The following is a 17,223-nucleotide window of genomic DNA, read 5'->3' on the forward strand; positions in this document are numbered from 1 at the left end:
TAATCTATATTTTTTTCTCTGATTCAAAAACCTTGAGGACACATGAGGGAAGCTCGGATTCAAACAAGATTAATATCCATCCTCTTTGGTACTGCAAACAGCACAGTCTGGTGGTGGGAAGTGAACCATGGTGCCCCTGTGGGGTGGAAGCGCCCAGATATGCAAATGTGTGAATTGGTGCAATAGATTATTCAAATACTTGAACTCTCCGCCTTCGGGGTCGCCCCGCTGCCGAGCCGTGGTCACTCTCCGTCCGTAATCGACCCCTCTTGCTGTGTTTCCCTTTCAGAGTCAGAGAGAGCCAGCACTCTGTCAGCCTTTCGGGTGGCACATGCTTGCTCTCGCTGGTGTGTATTTACAAAAAAAATAAAAAAATAAATAAATAGCTGAAATATAATAATATACACAAGCAAGGTAAAGAAGCAACTGAGCACTGTAGTAGCAAAGGATTAATAGGTGAGCAAAAAGGTGAATACTCAAGTGGAGGATAAACTAATCTCTAAGGATGTTTTCATTTCCTTCTGTGCATGTTGCTTTCTGAGTTTGTAAAAGGTTAACAAGGCAACAAAACCCAAAGAACACATCAAAGGGAGTTATTTCTTACCTCTGCTCCTGAACTGCTTTAAATAGCTCATTTGTTGTCTGGGCTTTTCTGCTGGTACTTAGTTACATAAAGCACATTTACATAATGCCTGATAGGTAGGGCGTCCTTTGGCAGGCCTTACATAGCATTAGGCCGTGGAAGCCATTGTCCATCACAGACGTCTGACAGGCATTAAAATGCTGAGCTACAGAACCATTGTGGTGCCACCGCCCACTTTGTTTACACCGCCCGTGCGTTTTGCCTGAAAAGTGCAGATGGTGAGGCAACAGGACAAGGAGACGTGTACTGATGGCAGAGCTGCATGTCAGTAGCATGTAAAAAAATATACATGACATCATGCCCAGCTGGAAGATGTTTGTAAATCGTTCTGAGAGAGTAAAATGACTAAATCTCAAGCAGTGCTTAGCCTTTAGCTTCAGCTCCAGTGCTGATGTCCTTTGGACATAAGTCTTTAACTGTTTACACAATTAATGCAATTCTAGTTGATTCTGAAGTTGCTTATTGCCCTTATGCAGTACTTTACTAATGTAATGGGATTACGGTTCTAATATAAAGTGTTGCCACTTCTTTCTGCGTCAAAATCGGGTTAATAATGTTGATCACGTGTTCTTTAGGTGTCGCCGGTGAAGTCTACGGTGTTAAAGAGTTAATGCCGGAGTTGTTGCTGGTGACAGGAAATAACACGCCTTTCAAACGACAAATGCCAGAGATTTAGCTTCAGTGTTGATGTTCTTTGAATCACCGTAAATTTTTACCTTTACACCGATACTGAAATTCTGCTTTTCTGACAATCAGCCGGTTTACGTTCTTTGCGTAAACACTCTACTGTGAAGTGGTGCACATGACCTCCACTGCTGCCTTTCTCTACTTCAGAATGGTTGTAGAGTTATGGCAATTCCAAGAGTGTCCACGCTTAAGCCAAAGCAACTGTGTTAAAGGGTTAAAAGCCAATGAGAAAATGTGAGTTTTAGGACTATGAAGTATGCTAGCTGTGCTACACCAACACCAACAGCAGCCTCCATTGATAGATAGATGACTTTATTAATCACACAATGGGGAAATTTTCATTTATCTGTGGCAGTAAACACGACATTCAGAGATAATTTATATAATATAACATCAAAAAAGGACATCATAAATGACATTCATATTAAATTATTAAAAATTATTATTAGAATTATTAATACAATTATTATGAAAACTATTATCAAAAATGAGATTCGTATTAAATGAATAAATGAATATTAGATAATAAATAAATAAATACAGCTGCAAAAGTGTAAAAAAACATGTGGTCAACTGTAAAAAAACATGTAAAAACTTTTTCTTTTCTTTTTTTTTTCAAATACAGAAATAAGTAATAAAGTTCACACCTTTGTTCTCACCTTTTTTTCCACACACAGTGTCATACACGTATATACATCATGAATAGAACGTGCAAAGAATCTGATGATTATATTTTGTTGTTAAGGTCAAAGTGCCATTTTTCACCCCATGGCATGTTCAATGGTTGTTTAGGCCAGTTGTCATGACAACATTTTCAGAATGGACTGGAGTCTAAGAAGACAAGGCTATTATGTAGCCTTGCTATACTGTATTCTCTGATAAGACAAGGTTAAACCTTATCTGTTTCCTAAAGCAGATGTTCCTTAGAAAAGACAGTTTGTTGATTGTTCTGAGTCTCTAAGCATCTGATGAGGAGCTGTGGTGAATTCACTATCTCAGAAAAGTATCGGGTTATTTTAACTAGTCCATAAAAGCTGTTAAAGGTGGGATCAACAGAAATATCTACTGAAATATATGTCAACAGTGGAGGATGCTTCATAGGACAGATCGAAATAGTGTGATAGTGTAACCCACGACTGGTGAAATTTGCAAAGTAAGAATATAAATGTTTTAGCACTGCCAAACCCTTAACTACACTCTTTATACAGTTTTTTCAAACATACATCAATATTTTCAAACTTTTCTCTCTTGTTTAAACTCTCAAAGTTCAAACCTTAAGTCCATCTCTATAGAATGTAAAGAAAGACCTGATTGCGACCAAATATTTATGTACATGTTGCAAACGGAATGTTATATATCTGTACAACAGACATGGCACGGAAGACATTGATTGACAATGGTCTAAAGCCAATCAGGATGGAGAACACAATGCATCGTAAAAAAAAAAAAAAAAAAACTATCCATGAAACAGCCAGACCACAAAAGGTGAACGGCGATATACCAAGGTAACATTGTGAAAAGTATTGCACCAAGTAAAGGCTTGTGATGTTGGGTTGGGAAACAGGGAGTCATGGTAACAGATTGGAAAGAGAACTTTTGAACCTGGTTAGTGTGTTTTTTGGTGTTTTTAACATCATCTTGTAGCATTTTTCTGATGATGGAGGACATGCATACAGACAATTAATCTTAAAATTGCATTTCCGAGTATTACTTGGTTCAAATCAAATTGTGAAAATGTTGTAACCCTTGTGCTATCCTAGGCAGTTTAAACATTGGGAGTTGGGTCATCTAGACCCACTAGACAGTGCTCTGAACCTTTTTTCTTCAATGATTTGTGATCTTCACTGGTGTCCATGGATTACATGAAATCTTTCCACCTTTATCCACCTTTGTCATGGTAGGGAGAACACGTCAATGTAAGGGTGGGGTCATCTAAGATAGCACAAGGGTTAAAAGGCTTTTAGATGTGAAGTAGAACCTCCTGCAGCAAGCCACAAGCGCTATGCCCCGCTCCATTCTGATGCATCCACTTGTATACAAATAGATCCATGTACGTCTTTGTTTTCCTAGTCTGAGCTGGAATGTGGCTCAGAACTTTACGGCCGGATAATTCCAATATTGCTCGCCGTTTTTGTTGCACCGCTAATGTAGCTTGGGGATGTGAGGGGCTGTAAGCCAGCAAGAGAGAGTGTAAACAGGGCTTACAGCTGGACTTACAATTCAGTGTTGGATTTCTAATGAACTAATGGCACTCTACATAAAGTAAGTCCTAGAAAGTGACCGTTTTTTTCTTCATTTGGCTAGAATCGGGTTGACTTAGTCATCTGAGTCAGTATTGCCTTGGAGTTTTTTGGAAATCACGTAACGTGGTCATAAGCAAATCACTAATTGCCATTTTTGTATACCTAACCCTTGTGCTATCTTAGGCACTTTAACATTGGGAGTTGGGTCATCTAGACCCACTAGACAGTGCTCTGAACCTTTTTTCTTCAATGATTTGTGATCTTCACTGGTGTCCGTGGATTACATGAAATCTTTCCACTTTTATCCACCTTTTTTATGGTAGGGAGAACACGTCAATGTAAGGGGGGGTCATCTAAGATAGCACAAGGGTTAAAAATAATAATAATAATAATAATAAACTTTATTTGTATGGCACCTTTCAAGACAAAAATCACAAAGTGCTTCACTGTAAAACACGGTTAATCACAGTAAAACAAAGAAAATAACAAAGCAATTTAAAAAATAACAGTAATAATCCACACAGCACCCAATCTATCGCAGTAGTAGGTTTAAAAGTTGTCATCTGAATTAGTTTCACTTCTTATCCGATTGACGAAGTCTTTTGGATAACACTACTGCGATGGAATCAACCTGGATGAATGAGAATCTTCACAGACAAACACGCAATCTACATTATATTTCTTTTTCTTCTTTTACGTGTCTGAAATAACTTAAAGTTTTACTAACAGTAAAGAAAAACAACCGAGCGGATACTTTTCCTGACCAGTAATTAAGATTTGACCGTTGATCTTGAAGAAATTTGCTGTTTAGCTTTTGAAAACGCTTCACTTTATTAAGGTTGTGAACACGCGTACCTACATTCTACAGTGCAATACCACAACCACCCCCTTCTTTCTAAATTTGAAGAGAAAAGGGTTTGTTGAAGAAAAGGAAGGTCAAAGAAACTCTTGACTGACTTCCTCAGTCTGCCTCTGGCTCTCAGTGCCAAGCCAATTAGTTCATTTGGAGGATATCTGCTTTCCTAACAAGACGGGGGGAAAAAATCAAAAAAATAATTTCCTGAAGCAGCCTCACAGATTTTTCTCCCATTTGGTGGGTATTGCAATTGCTAAGAAATATTACTCAAGCGTAAGGGAAAGTGCATTTGTTTTCAGTGTTGTAAAAAATATGGTCAGGTCGGATAAATCTATTTTAATGTTGCAGACAGAGCTTCTCTGAGCCCATAAAGTTTTTGTTGTTTTTTTTTGCTGGAAACCTTTGAAATGAAGTTTATTAACATTTCTCCTGCAATTGACAATCGGAGCTTTTAGGGAGCAAAACAACAAAAAGAAACTTTAAAACTTCACGACTTCGACATGATTAAAAGTGCAAGCGAGGCTCCGATAAAACGCTTGTTTTTCAAGTTAGCAGCTCATAAAAAACCTGCCCCTCTGCCGTCTGATCCATCTGCCACCCATGGCGGGGTGGTAGCTGTTAATTGCGAACACCCACACAAGCACCAGGCAGTAACATTGATTCCTCGTTCCTACGTCTCAAACATCCTAAGTGACAGTGAAGTTAGCGACGAAAGACCAGCAAATTACGAGGCATCGTGTCTCTGTGGGGAGGGCAATTTGCCGGGACTGTGTACATACTGTAGAGGCACTTAACTGCTCCACTTGAGAGAAGGACAAAAAGCTGGTTCGTAAGAGGCAGAGACTGATGACAAGTGTTTGGTGAGCGCATCGATGAGAGAGCGAAGCATCGGCAGACGTAATTAAATATCTGGTTTTAAGAAGAAAAGATTAGTTGTGTGTTTAATGGATCGATAATGATGGACGGATAAGACAAAGACGATTAATCCGAGTGATCAGAAAGAGGAGCACTTGGGCAAACAATTAATATGTCGAAGAATCCTCACAAGGACACAAAAAAAATCTGTTAAATAAGTGTAAGAACAGCTTTGGAGCTATTATATAGAGTCGTTAAAGTGGATTTTGTCCACATCTTTGAGGAAGTGGAGCCGATATTTATTTAGGGGTCTTGTAGAGGCACCACTTGTTGAATGCACGCAGTATATATCTGGATTGTTCCACAGGGACGGCCGTGCACGTGGATCCCTATCACACAGGTTCAGGTACGGCTTTGATATTAATATCTGAGATGTTTAGTGGAGTAATATTGCATCAATAACAACCGGCAAAAAGAGCCCCGAAGTCAGCATGGCTGCTGGCCAGGGCCAGCTAATTTCTTTGGCTTCGTTTCAAACATTTAGCAGAAAACCAATTGAACCGCCTCTCACTGTATTTCCATACAGTGAGTAATGATCTTACTGTATGGAATAATCCCTGTAATTGTCAGAGAAAAGGACGGAAATTATTGTTTAGAAAGGACGGTCTCCTTTTTGCATTTAAAGACCCACTCTTAAAATGTTTTAGGTGTTTCTTACGTGTTCTTGTGGCATTTTTTCTGATGATGGAGGATATATATCAAGAAAATTAGGATTGGAATTATTTTCTTCAAATGGTTGTGAATCAGGAGCAGAAAAAAAAATCATGCTTTATTTATTAAAAAAAAAAAAAAAAAAAAATCTGATTTGTGACGTAGAGCTGGGTGGGCTACAAGCTCCCTGCTCCGCTCCATTCTGTGATGGCCTCGCCTTCCCTGTGTTCAGTTTCACCGCACTTAACTGACACACTTTTAGGTGTCAACTGGAAAATAATTAGAAAATCAAGCTGCGACCGTACTTCGGGTGTTATAGATCTCTCAAACTTTAAAAAGAACTGATTGCAGTAGAGCACTTCTTTTATAAATAATTCTTAATAAAAGAATGATTCCATCATGATTTGGAACTTCAGAACATTTCATAAGGAGAGCAATGCTTTTATCTCTTCAATTGGCTGCAAAGTGATCACTGATTTCATTTTATTTAGTCGTTTCCCTCTCTTTGGGTTTAGGAGGGCAGAAACCAGAATCGAAAAAACTGGAGGAATTATTAAAAATATCTGTTCTGTTTTTAATCATAAAACGTTTTCAATATCTCAAAAAATGTTCCAGCCCCACGAAAAATATCAGCAAGAGGGAACAAAACAACCAAATTCATGTCAGAACAACAAATACAGGATGTTTCCAGCATCTTTTGAGGGTCAATGCCGTGATGCATTGTTGCAAGGCTTGTTGCACAACAGCCCGACATTACAACAGACTCATCAGCTCATTCCATCACCTTGTGTTTATGAACCTGTACATGGGTTTTCAAATGGACCTAATCCAAACTTCAGGAAACACGGGTGTCCAAAATAGCAGAAACTCAGAACATGACATCAGTTGGCTTCATGTTTGAAATTCTTCCTCATTTCATGTGTGTGCGTGACTCCTGCTGACCTTTGTCTGGCAGAGAAAGGTTCCTCTAATCATGAACGGGAGTTCTGAATGTGACATCTTGAAAAGGTAATGACCGCAGGCTCTGCCCAGATGGCGACAGCCGTGAACCACATTCTCTGAGAGACGGAGGCTTCTGGTCCCATTTACTTCAAGTCTGGTTCTGTCTGCCAATGAAAGCTCTCATTGTTCCTGTTTCTATCATTTCAGGTATTTATTACTATTTTATAAGGACTCCGATTGGATTGACAGCTTTTATTTAGTTGCTGATACAACTTTTTTTAGCTGACCATAATAAGATATTTTTCTTTTTCTATACAGTTTCTCTGAAGCGGTTACTAAGAGATCAGTAGAGTGTACTGCTACAGACAGACCTGCAGAACAAGAGGAATGGCTGCAAAAAATGTTGTAAAACAAAATTAGCTATGACCAAAAGTCCTGTCTAAACAGAACCATCTTTTTTTTTCAATAAATGTGCTTTAAAATGATCCCAATTTAAAGTTCTACATCTAAATATTTACAGGTTGAACATTTTTTTCACTGCGATGGCATCATTGTAGTGAAAGTTATATATATTTATGCTAAATGTCATAACCTTGTTTTCTTTGTACCTGCAATGACTTATATTATAGACATTTTTTAAGAATACGTCTGTCTGACTTAAAAGTACATTTTTATTCCCACTATAGGACAATGTTACTCTCTCACATTTTTTTAAGTCAAGTAATGTCAACTAAAATATTTTTACAGTGTATTTTCTTTGGGAACACTTGTGTCAAGTTACAAAATTGTTTTTTAGGGATGTATATCTAATTTTATTGAATTTTTTTCTTGCAGGATTAATAAAGCAAAACTGATCTGACAAGTTTGTGATCAAAATGATTTCTACATAACATCTAAGACTAAAAGTAAAGATGAGTTTGGCTGTAGATTTATGATAAAAGAACGGTAGAAAAAAACTGCAAAAACTTATATGTAAAAAAAGAAAAAAAAATGTTCTATGTCTTGCAAGAAAAGTAATACTAAAAGTATTTAAGAAAGTTTATTAATAAAGAAAATAGCCTTAGCTTGATAAAAACATGTCTTAGCGACTTCAGTTTTGTTCTTAAAATGGGAATTTCTTTTAATTTCTTACTCCGTTGGGTAGATTATTTGTCTCAATTTTTTTTTTTATTATTTTAAGACTTTTTTACTTGTTTCTAGGGGGGCGGTTTCTCTAAGTGCTCTGGAGGATGTTTCACCACAGAATGGTCCTCCTCTCACTGGGAAGTATTTATCTTTTAGCAGATACCAACCTTTAGTAGACTATTGTTGGGGATGTTTCAATTGTTTTGCTTTCTCGTGGAAAGTCCTGTCATTTGTGTTGCTTTCATTTTTTTCTCTCATCTTAAGCCATGGTGTCGCACATCTCATTAGACCTTAACGGTTCCTGGAAGCGTTGGACCCTCGTTCCGTCTCTGGATTTCTCCCAGAGCGTCCATCTCCTGGCACTCATCATCTGATGCTCAGGGTGAGACTGCGCATCACGCTGTTAATCACATTCTTGGAGCAAACTCTGATTATTGACAAATGCAGTGGATGTCAATGTTAATAACTCATTACATCTTCCATAAGCCTTTTATGATCAGACGGTTATGGACACTGATAAATTAGGAGGCTTTAAGTGCTTCTTCTGTTTATTATGTATTTGTTTGCTTTAAAAACTCAAATATATCTATATATTTCTATATAGATATATATAGATATAGATAGATATCTATATCTATATATATATAGTCTTATTCGGACTTTATTGCAGACTCTTAAAACGATTGTAAAATGTCAATTATGTTGTTAAATCTATGGTGAAGTCTTGCTGTAATACTTACTGCAGTTATGGCCCTGGATTATGAAACTACATAGCAGTGGAAAAACCCTAACATTTTTGAAAATAAATATGCTAAATTGACTTTTGCGATCTTGCGTGCAGCTCCCTGACCTCTCTGGCATTTACTGTACCGTCCTACGAGGCAAATTCCATCCATCTGCTTCTTCAGGCAAGTTCAAGCAAATGTTAAGTCCCACTCTATTTGCAACTACAATTTGCTCAGCTATAGAGGAAAGTGGAATGTTTTTTAAGCTTTTAAAGCCTCAACGTGTAAGGGGCGTCAAACTGCAGTTGCTAATGGAGCGGTGTGAGCATGCCCCCCCCTCCTCCTTGAGCCTCCTGCTGCTGTTGTTGTTGTACTTTGTCATGTTCCTCAGCTGCTTTTCGCTCCCATCTCTCACCTCCACCTCAGCTCCACTGCGGTCAGAGGCTTTTCTACGATCCCTGATGAAAAGCCGAAACATAGATGAGTTTATTCAACTCCTTCTGATTGAGCATTGTTCTCATTCAAAGCCTAGAAATTATGTTTCAAAGAAATTAAGAAGAAAATAGAACCCCTAAGGATCTTTAGAACAGTAAAGTCTGCCAAAATGGAGCTTCTTACTAGCAGAAGGGGCACACCATTGAATTTCTGGGGCATTATTGACCTCTAGTGGTGAGAGCGGATTGAAAATAAGGGCAATCTGTCTTTCAAATTCATGAGTTTTAGGATTTCTGAAGTCCTGCTTTTGTAATCTGAATTAATTTTTAATGAACACTTAAGGAGAAATAATGTCCTGACAGGAAATCAAAATTTCAGACGGTTTGCCATCGGTTTTGGGGTTAAACGGGAGCAAGAAGAAGAGTTGGATTTGGAAAAAAAACACATTTATTGTTACAGCAGATGGCAAAATGCAGAAGAGAGGGGAAAATTGTGCAGGAAATAGCTAAGTGTTAAATTATAGCCGTTTCCCTCTTCAATCAAAATGTTTCGCAGACAATCGCAGAGAGGCAATCAAAGTGAGCTGATATTAATAGACGAAATGAGCCTCCAGGGGAACACGAGGGTTCAGCTTTAGACAATGACAGCTGATTGCAGCTCAGTAACTTTATTCGGGAAAAACATACATTAAAAAAATACTGTTATCATTTTCTAGTCCATTTTGACATTCAGTGTGGACAGCTTTTCTTCTCATTGCTTCTCTGCAGGAGCGTCGTCCCTCACCACTGGGAAGATTTCGATTTCCTTGATGATCCGTTTAGCGATGGTCTCGTTGTTTGCTGAAACCATCCGTCGGGACATTAAATCTAACGGTCCCCCTGTTTTATCGGAAGCAAATCTTTGTTGAGTGGAGTTGTTGAAATACGAAACTCTGCAGAGTTTACAAAGCCTCTCATTAAGAGACAAATACACACCGTCAACATCTAGAAGTATTCCTCCGGCCTCTTGGACAATCACGGCTCCGGCTGCAATGTCCCAGCAGTGGATGCCAATCTCAAAGAAAGCTTCCACTGCCCCGGTCGCCACCAGACACATGTTGGTGGCCGCTGTTCCTGACCCCCGGAGCCTGTTTAGGAATGAAAAAGCACAAATGAAAAACTGCAGCTTTGAAAATGTAGAAAAAACATTACGAGGGAATCCAGATCAGAAATAATCTCAAGCAAACAAGCAGCAATTTCGGCATGGATGTAGTTTAGGATCCCCTCTTTTAGAAAAGCATGAGAAAATCAAAGATTTTAAACATTTAATATACATGTAATAGTATTTTGTCTGTACTCCTCAAGTTTAAAGACTAGTTTTGGTGCCTGAACAGACTGTATTGTTGATACTACGGCAAACAGACATTGAATTTTCTTGTACTGTTGAGTGGATCGTTACAAATGGCCGCCATTTTAGACTTTTCTCGTTGAATCTAAAATACATCCATGCCAAATTTGGTGCTTGTACCACAAATTGCACAATGTGTCTGAAATATCAACCTAACCGGCTCCGCTAAAAGGCTTCCCACTACGTACGTTTTTCAGACCGTTTTGGGGCTCTACATCCAAATCAAATGTTGATTTGGATGTAGACCCCCTTGGGGTCGAAGTTCAACCCCAAGTTAAACCAGGTCGAACTTCGACCGATAAAGGTCTCGGATTTGGTAGTGACGGTGTCCTTTTTAATTCAATGAAGTCTCAAACGTTTGAAAATTGATCATGGAGGAGAAATGATTCATTGCGAATTTGTCTCAGTTGGAATTATACGACACCAAGTCTAAGTAGAGCTGGGAAAGAAAAAGTCTGGAGCAAGATTGTCCAGATAAGCACCACTTTGACCTGTGCATGAACATTTGAGCACTACAGGCTCACCAAGCGGTCTACGACCTTGATGTTTGTGCCTGCGTCCACCCGTAAAGCCCACTGTGACTAAAGCTTAACATATATATGCAAAACAGGGAGACAGAAGGATCACTTCTGGTTGGGTGTGGTGGACAAGCTTGGAGGAGGAAACACCACTAGTTCAAATTTTCTTTTTATTAAAATTTTTAAATTAAATACGGTAATCAAATTTGCAATAATAGGGGAAAAAATACTGCATATCATACAGGAGGAAATGTTGCAAATTAATGTAGATTTGCAACGTTTTCTCCTGTCTTTAAAACCATGAAACCCAGTTTTTTCAACCCTTTTTGTAAATTTGATTATTATTTTCCTGGAGCTACATTATAGAAAGTCTGAATCCAAAAAAAAAAGTTAAATTCCCAGAACTTATTGATTTTTAAAATCCTTTTTATAAAGGTGTAGCTGACAATTATCTGTAGTTTTACCAGGATTACTATTACAGATGGGTTCAATGTTTGGAATACAGCTCATCCCCTCCACATATACCTGTTCCTTCTTTACTTCACCTCTTGCTGTGTGGTTCAACAATCAAAGGACGGTGATCTTCAGGAAAGCTGGACTTTAAAGATGTTTGGCGGCTCATCAGACGGGATGAGGGGAATTCAGGTTTTAATGGCTGTTTCAGGGGTGTGGCTGAGACCTAATAACTGGTCTGGTGAGCAGATGCAAATGTCAACAATCTATGAGAATGTCCCGTTCCATGGCGGGGCTCAAAGGTGGGGGCTCTCGGTATTGGTTTATTGTTCACGAGAGGCCGAGATGGCAAAGATGTCAAAATAGGACCATCCTTGGTGGACAGGAAATGTCTCAGACCTTCATCTCGGTTGAGAACAGGTTCTCCCTTTTGACAAAAGTGACCTCCTCCACTCCTTCATCCAGGATGTGGCTCAAAGGATTTAGGTCTGGTTTCTGCCCGCCCCTGTACTAATTCACTAACGGGTGATGCGAGTCCAACATGTCTGGTCACTGTGAGCGAGTTTCCCGGACATCTCAACGTATGGAGCGGTCCATGGCGGTAGACAATAGTATTTTCCAGAGCGATGCATTAATGTGGAGCGTGGACTATTCTGTGTTCAGGGATTTGAATTTAACCCACGTTTGAACCATCGTGTGCTCCAGGAAAGGACGCTCTGTTTTCTCCTTCTTCCATTGACAGATCATGGCACAGACATATTTTGCCACTAAAGCCGCCAGGGAAACTAAATAGATGGTGTTCTGGCAGATGTTCTGGTGTCAGTGTGGTTCTTTTAGGAAGGGTTGGGTCTTGTTAGGGTTCTCACTATTTCTGTGGATTCCAAGGAGCAAATATAAGTGAAAATGGATCAAAAGAGATCAATGAATCACCGAGGTCCATCTACAGTCGGAGGATTTGAAGGTGTTTGGCCACACTGACCATCTAAGGATGGAATCTCTTGTTGATAATGCTGTTCACCACCATCGTTGAGGTTTTCTCACATTCTTGCAACCCTTTTAGCCACACCCCTAAAGCCGTCAGCACAAACACAACCTACATTTTTCCAACCAATGAGCAGCCGAACGTCCTTCAGATGATCCTTTAAAGTCCAGCTGGCCTGAAGATCAGAATCCTGTCACACCACCAACCCGGTGTGGTTCTTTTGTTTTTTGTTTGGTCCGTACTTTGGACGGCGGCTAAAACACTTGCATGTCTGTGGCTTCACAACAACAACACTCCTGTCTGGACGTGTTTAAAGTTAAAAAGAGCCGTTTGCTCCTGTTAAAGAGTTGATTTATGTGACATGGGTAAGAAGTTCAGTCCAACTTACCCATGAACTGGGATACAGAGGATCTTCTGCATAGTTGAAAAGGTCTTGGTCACTTTTTCAGGGCTTCTGTCAGTTCCATGCTCAGAAATAATGATAGACTTGTGGATATCTACAAAGAAAACATGGGGTTATGTTTACTGAGAGTCATTTAAGCTGCAGAATAACCCGTTTGTCCACATATTTGTGCTGCATGAATGTTTGTACCTTTCACATCGGACACCTGGATCTGTTGGTCGTTGCAGAAAGCTCCCTTCCCCTTCCTTGCTTTGTACATCTTGTCTTCCAAGCAGCTGTAAACAACGCCAAACTCCAACTGCAAACAGTTATGGAGACGTTTCATGAAGCTCTGCAGCTCAATAGGATTTTTTTGGGTTGTTTTTGAGGTAAATTACCTGTTTATTCACTGCAAAGGCGATGGACACAGCCACAAATGGAAACCTGGAGAAATAAATACTCGTTAGGTAAACATGCTCTACTAGGATTAAAAGATACCGCTTTTTTAGATTTTTATTTCACTCTTTTCAAAATAAAAGGTTTACCTACAAAGTAATTTGTAAAAAAAAAAAAAAAAAAGGATAACTAAAAATAAGAGGTGACAAAAATTTGTTTATTTTCCAACCTTGCACTTTTATTTAGAATCAGCTCTCCCTAGTTACACGGTGAGTGAATTATCCATAGGTCACAAGGTGGCTGTCAATAATTTTTGGCTGTAATCACAGGAAGTTCTGTCTTTCATGATCAAATCAACTCACATTCCATCCAGACACTTCTTTCCTTTCTGCTGAAGTGACCAGTTCTTTGAATTGGCACACAGAAAGATCCCAACACAAACAACTTTATTGTGTCCAAAAAAAAAAACAGAACATAAAAACTGTCTTAAAAACAGCAGTTTGAATGATAAAGAAAATATATACATTCAACGCATGGTATTTTAGAAAGGCTCCACACGCTCCTGATATTTGGGCCAAAGTTTATCTTGGTTTACTTTCAGATCAAAATGAAGACCAGAACTGATAAACAAATGACAGCTTGAACACAGCTTTACACTCAAAAGCAGTGAAAATAATAAAAACATAAAAAATTTAAGGTTATTAAGCTGTAATTCCATTAAATATTTGGTGGCGCGATAATTATTTATCTTAAAAGTTAGCCAAAAAGCCTCATTGGCAGATTAGTTTTTAAAAAAGCAAATCAAAAAATCTGCCACCAGGGTAAGAAAAATGGTCTTATTCATTCATTCATTCATTCATTCATTCAAAAGTCACAAATTCCTTCGCAAAATAAAAAAAAGTAAATGTTCAAAACTATTGGCATAAACTGAATCAGAAATGTTACAGGTGTCTATTTAGTTTCCACATGTCAGAAAAGGGATTATTTAGCAAACTAATCCAGCAAAACAAGATTGAGCTGTTTTTCTACAGTATATTTTAGAAAAGCTCCACAAACTCCTGGTATTTGGAATAAAGTTTATCTTGGGTTTGCATTCTTGTGAGAACATGATAACTCTCCCTCTACAACAAATATCAGAACTGATAAACGAAACAGAAAAACGTCAACTAAAAAAGTGAAAACTTAAAGGTTCTTTATGAGATAATTCTAGTCAATATTTGGGGTTATGATCGTCATTCGCAGATATTATTTAAATTAGATTACGATTATTTCACCACTGAAAAATGTTCATGATAAGATTATTTTCTTGCAAGACAGAACACATTTTCTTTTCTTGAACCAAGGTTCTTTGTCCTTCTTTAAGCTTGAGCTTTTGCAGTGAACGAGGACCTACCCGTGTACAAAGTTTGTGGTGCCGTCCACCGGGTCGATGATCCACGTGGGTTTGTCAGTCAGGATGCACGGCTCCCCCTTCGCCACGGACTCTTCCCCGATAAAACTGCCAGCAGCAAATCCAGCCATGTTAGCACGTTTGCAACACACGCGTGCATGTGTGCGTCTTTGCGCATGCTCACCAGTGTGTGCCCTCTCCAAACTCGTCTGTGAGAGACCCAATGATGATTTTCTCCACCCTCTCGTCAGTCTTGGTGACGAGATCCACAGTGGAGCTCTTCGTCATGACTCGGATCTCACGCTCGCCAGCTTTCCGAATTTCCTGATCAAATCCACAAATTTGGTCAAATTGTTATTCCTTTGGACTCCCATGCGGAGGTTAATTACACATGTACATTGATTTTATTTAATGTTCTGACTCTCTTTTTACTTAAAACTTCATTGCAGGAAACAGATAAAGGAGTAAATACCTCTCCGGCTTTCCTTGCCACTTCAACAGCAAAGTCGTATGCCCTCTGCCATTGGTCCTCCATTGTGTCTCTGAGAGGCGCTTGCTCAGGAGTGTGCGGGCAATAAATCAAACCTGTAAAATGATTACAATGAATGATTCATAGGCCCTTAGCAGGACATGCAATGCAGTGTGCATAATTTTGATGTATTGAAAGTAAATACGCCTGCAAACGGTGTGTAACAGTGACAAACGGTTTATTAGGCCAGCAAAATATTACAGCATCATTACTTCCATCCTGCATGGTTAGCACACTCCTACTACCTTTCTGTAAATCACCTCTGCAAATGTGTCATTGCTTCTGCATTAAAGACATTTTCTCAGAGACTGGAAAGGGCAAAAACCAAAAGGAAAAACAAAAGTTGAGGGGAAGAATGTCCCGACACTGGCTGCAACAAAAGTTTTTACATATCTTCATACTTTTAGGCAACTACACTGCCAACCATTTGATGGATTGCAAAGATTTAAAAGATATTTCAGCAGATTTGAAGCCGTTTCCTTCATGGCCTATTTTATCTACACCTTTCCAAGCCTTTTCTCCAAATCAGCACAGTCAAAAATGTCAAATTTCACTGAAATTTTTGGTTAAATTTGAAGGATTTCATTTGATAGTTCAATGAAAGTTAAACTAGCATTTTATGCCAAGAGCAAATATTTAGTTTTACGTTCTAAGATTATGTGCTAGTTTTAGATTTTATAAATATGTATTAAGATAGGCCAACTACTACTAAGATACTTTCAATTTGTTATTTGTCACTGTATTCAACAGAAACTAAATTTACGTACATAAAAACTCCAAAAATACAAACCATTTGCTTAGAAGTAGCAAACAAATTCTTAGTTTTTGGCTGTATAACATTCAAGTTAAAGTAATTCTTTCAAACAGCATTTTTACTCTTTTTGAACTCCTATTTTATAATTAGGTAAAAATATCTTGGTGCATAGACTGATAATTTTACTACTTTTTTTTAGTGATTTTCTTCTTAAGATTAGCAATCTTTTCCTGTGTTTAGGCTCCATCTTTATGCAGTGAACAGGAACTCTTAAAAACATTTACTACTACCTCTGCTTCTTGTTAAAATGGTTTCAGTGTTTGGAAATACTCAGACTTTAGAATAAAACAGCTGCAATGTGTGACAGCACAAGCATGTAGAGTGAAACTCACCGCGTCAGGTGGCCTGCAGATCCCGGCGCTCCTTTTCTTTAAAGGCTCAACCTTCAAGTGCTCCACTGGAGAGATGAGGCACCTTAAAAAGCTCCCATGACAAGGTGGGAAAAGTACTAGAACCGCCCCCCCCCCATGGGCGTCTTCACTGCAATCAGCGGGGGAAAAAACAAGATGCCATATTTTGTCTATAGTAGTCATACATGTGATTAGGCAAGTGGAAAAATTGGAGTCTAATTCACAAAGGTGTTGCAGGAGGGCACGCCCCGCTCTGCTCAGCAACAGCTGGTGAACATGTCAGGGATGATGAACACATTCTCTGGTGGTGACGTCACAGCAGATTCAGGGGAAAGATTCAAGAGAAAACCTCTGTCAGGTTTAGATTCCCTGTCTGTTTCAGTTCAGCTCCATGTTCTTCCGTCGTTTTCAACCAAAATGAAATAGTTTACCGGTTTTTCTGGTAAAGGATAAAATCTTGACAAATCTGCCATCCCAAATTAGTCAGAGATCCACTCATAAAAAAAGCAATACATTGCTGCTTTTATTTAATCAACTTTAAACTATTTATTGCTAACAACCTTTCATATTTTTGCCATTTTGGATGCAGCGGAGAAATAAGGAGAAGGTTTTAGACCGCGGAGCAGCAAAAGTGTTCCTCTTTTATTCAAATGCGTGCAGTTTTAAGTCCTCGGGAAAAGAAAACAAACTATTTTCTGAATCATCGAGCATCTTCTGATGAAAATCTGACACTTGCAGGAAGTCGAACTGCGCTGCAAGACATTTCCAATTACCCGGCAAACGCTGTAAGTCTGCTGAAAA

At 38.8% G+C, this 17,223-nt stretch overlaps 1 protein-coding gene across 2 annotated transcripts; it reads right to left on the reverse strand.

The window, feature by feature from the left end:
* Positions 1 to 9,651: 9,651 nt before the first annotated feature.
* LOC101166093 (inositol monophosphatase 1) lies at positions 9,652 to 16,639 on the reverse strand. 2 transcript variants are annotated; one of them, XM_004081161.5, is made up of 9 exons: positions 16,405 to 16,639; positions 15,202 to 15,314; positions 14,914 to 15,053; positions 14,733 to 14,837; positions 13,342 to 13,387; positions 13,154 to 13,262; positions 12,950 to 13,058; positions 10,197 to 10,348; positions 9,652 to 10,100 (listed from the first exon to the last, which is right to left on the reverse strand). In XM_004081161.5, exons 2-9 carry the CDS (start codon positions 15,262 to 15,264, stop codon positions 9,973 to 9,975), a joined length of 852 nt encoding a protein of 283 aa, XP_004081209.1. In that variant the 5' UTR covers positions 15,265 to 15,314; positions 16,405 to 16,639; the 3' UTR covers positions 9,652 to 9,972. The 2 variants fall into 2 exon arrangements, with proteins under 2 accessions (XP_004081209.1, XP_078794433.1); XM_078938307.1 differs by lacking the exon at positions 16,405 to 16,639 and having other exon boundaries at positions 15,202 to 15,401.
* Positions 16,640 to 17,223: the final 584 nt, after the last annotated feature.

This window comes from Oryzias latipes, chromosome 20 (assembly GCF_053564925.1).
Source record: "Oryzias latipes strain Hd-rR chromosome 20, Olatipes_Hd-rR_3.1".
NCBI classification, from domain to species: domain Eukaryota; kingdom Metazoa; phylum Chordata; class Actinopteri; order Beloniformes; family Adrianichthyidae; genus Oryzias; species Oryzias latipes.

Excerpts from the sequence above, each read along its gene's own strand:
- LOC101166093 (XM_004081161.5), bottom strand. The coding sequence starts at position 15,264 with ATGGAGGACCAATGGCAGAGGGCATACGACTTTGCTGTTGAAGTGGCA. Across the intron at positions 13,263-13,341 it reads CCTTTGCAGTGAATAAACAG|TTGGAGTTTGGCGTTGTTTA; the intron begins GTAATTTACCTC and ends AACTGTTTGCAG. Across the intron at positions 10,101-10,196 it reads AATACTTCTAGATGTTGACG|GGGGACCGTTAGATTTAATG; the intron begins GTGTGTATTTGT and ends CCGATAAAACAG.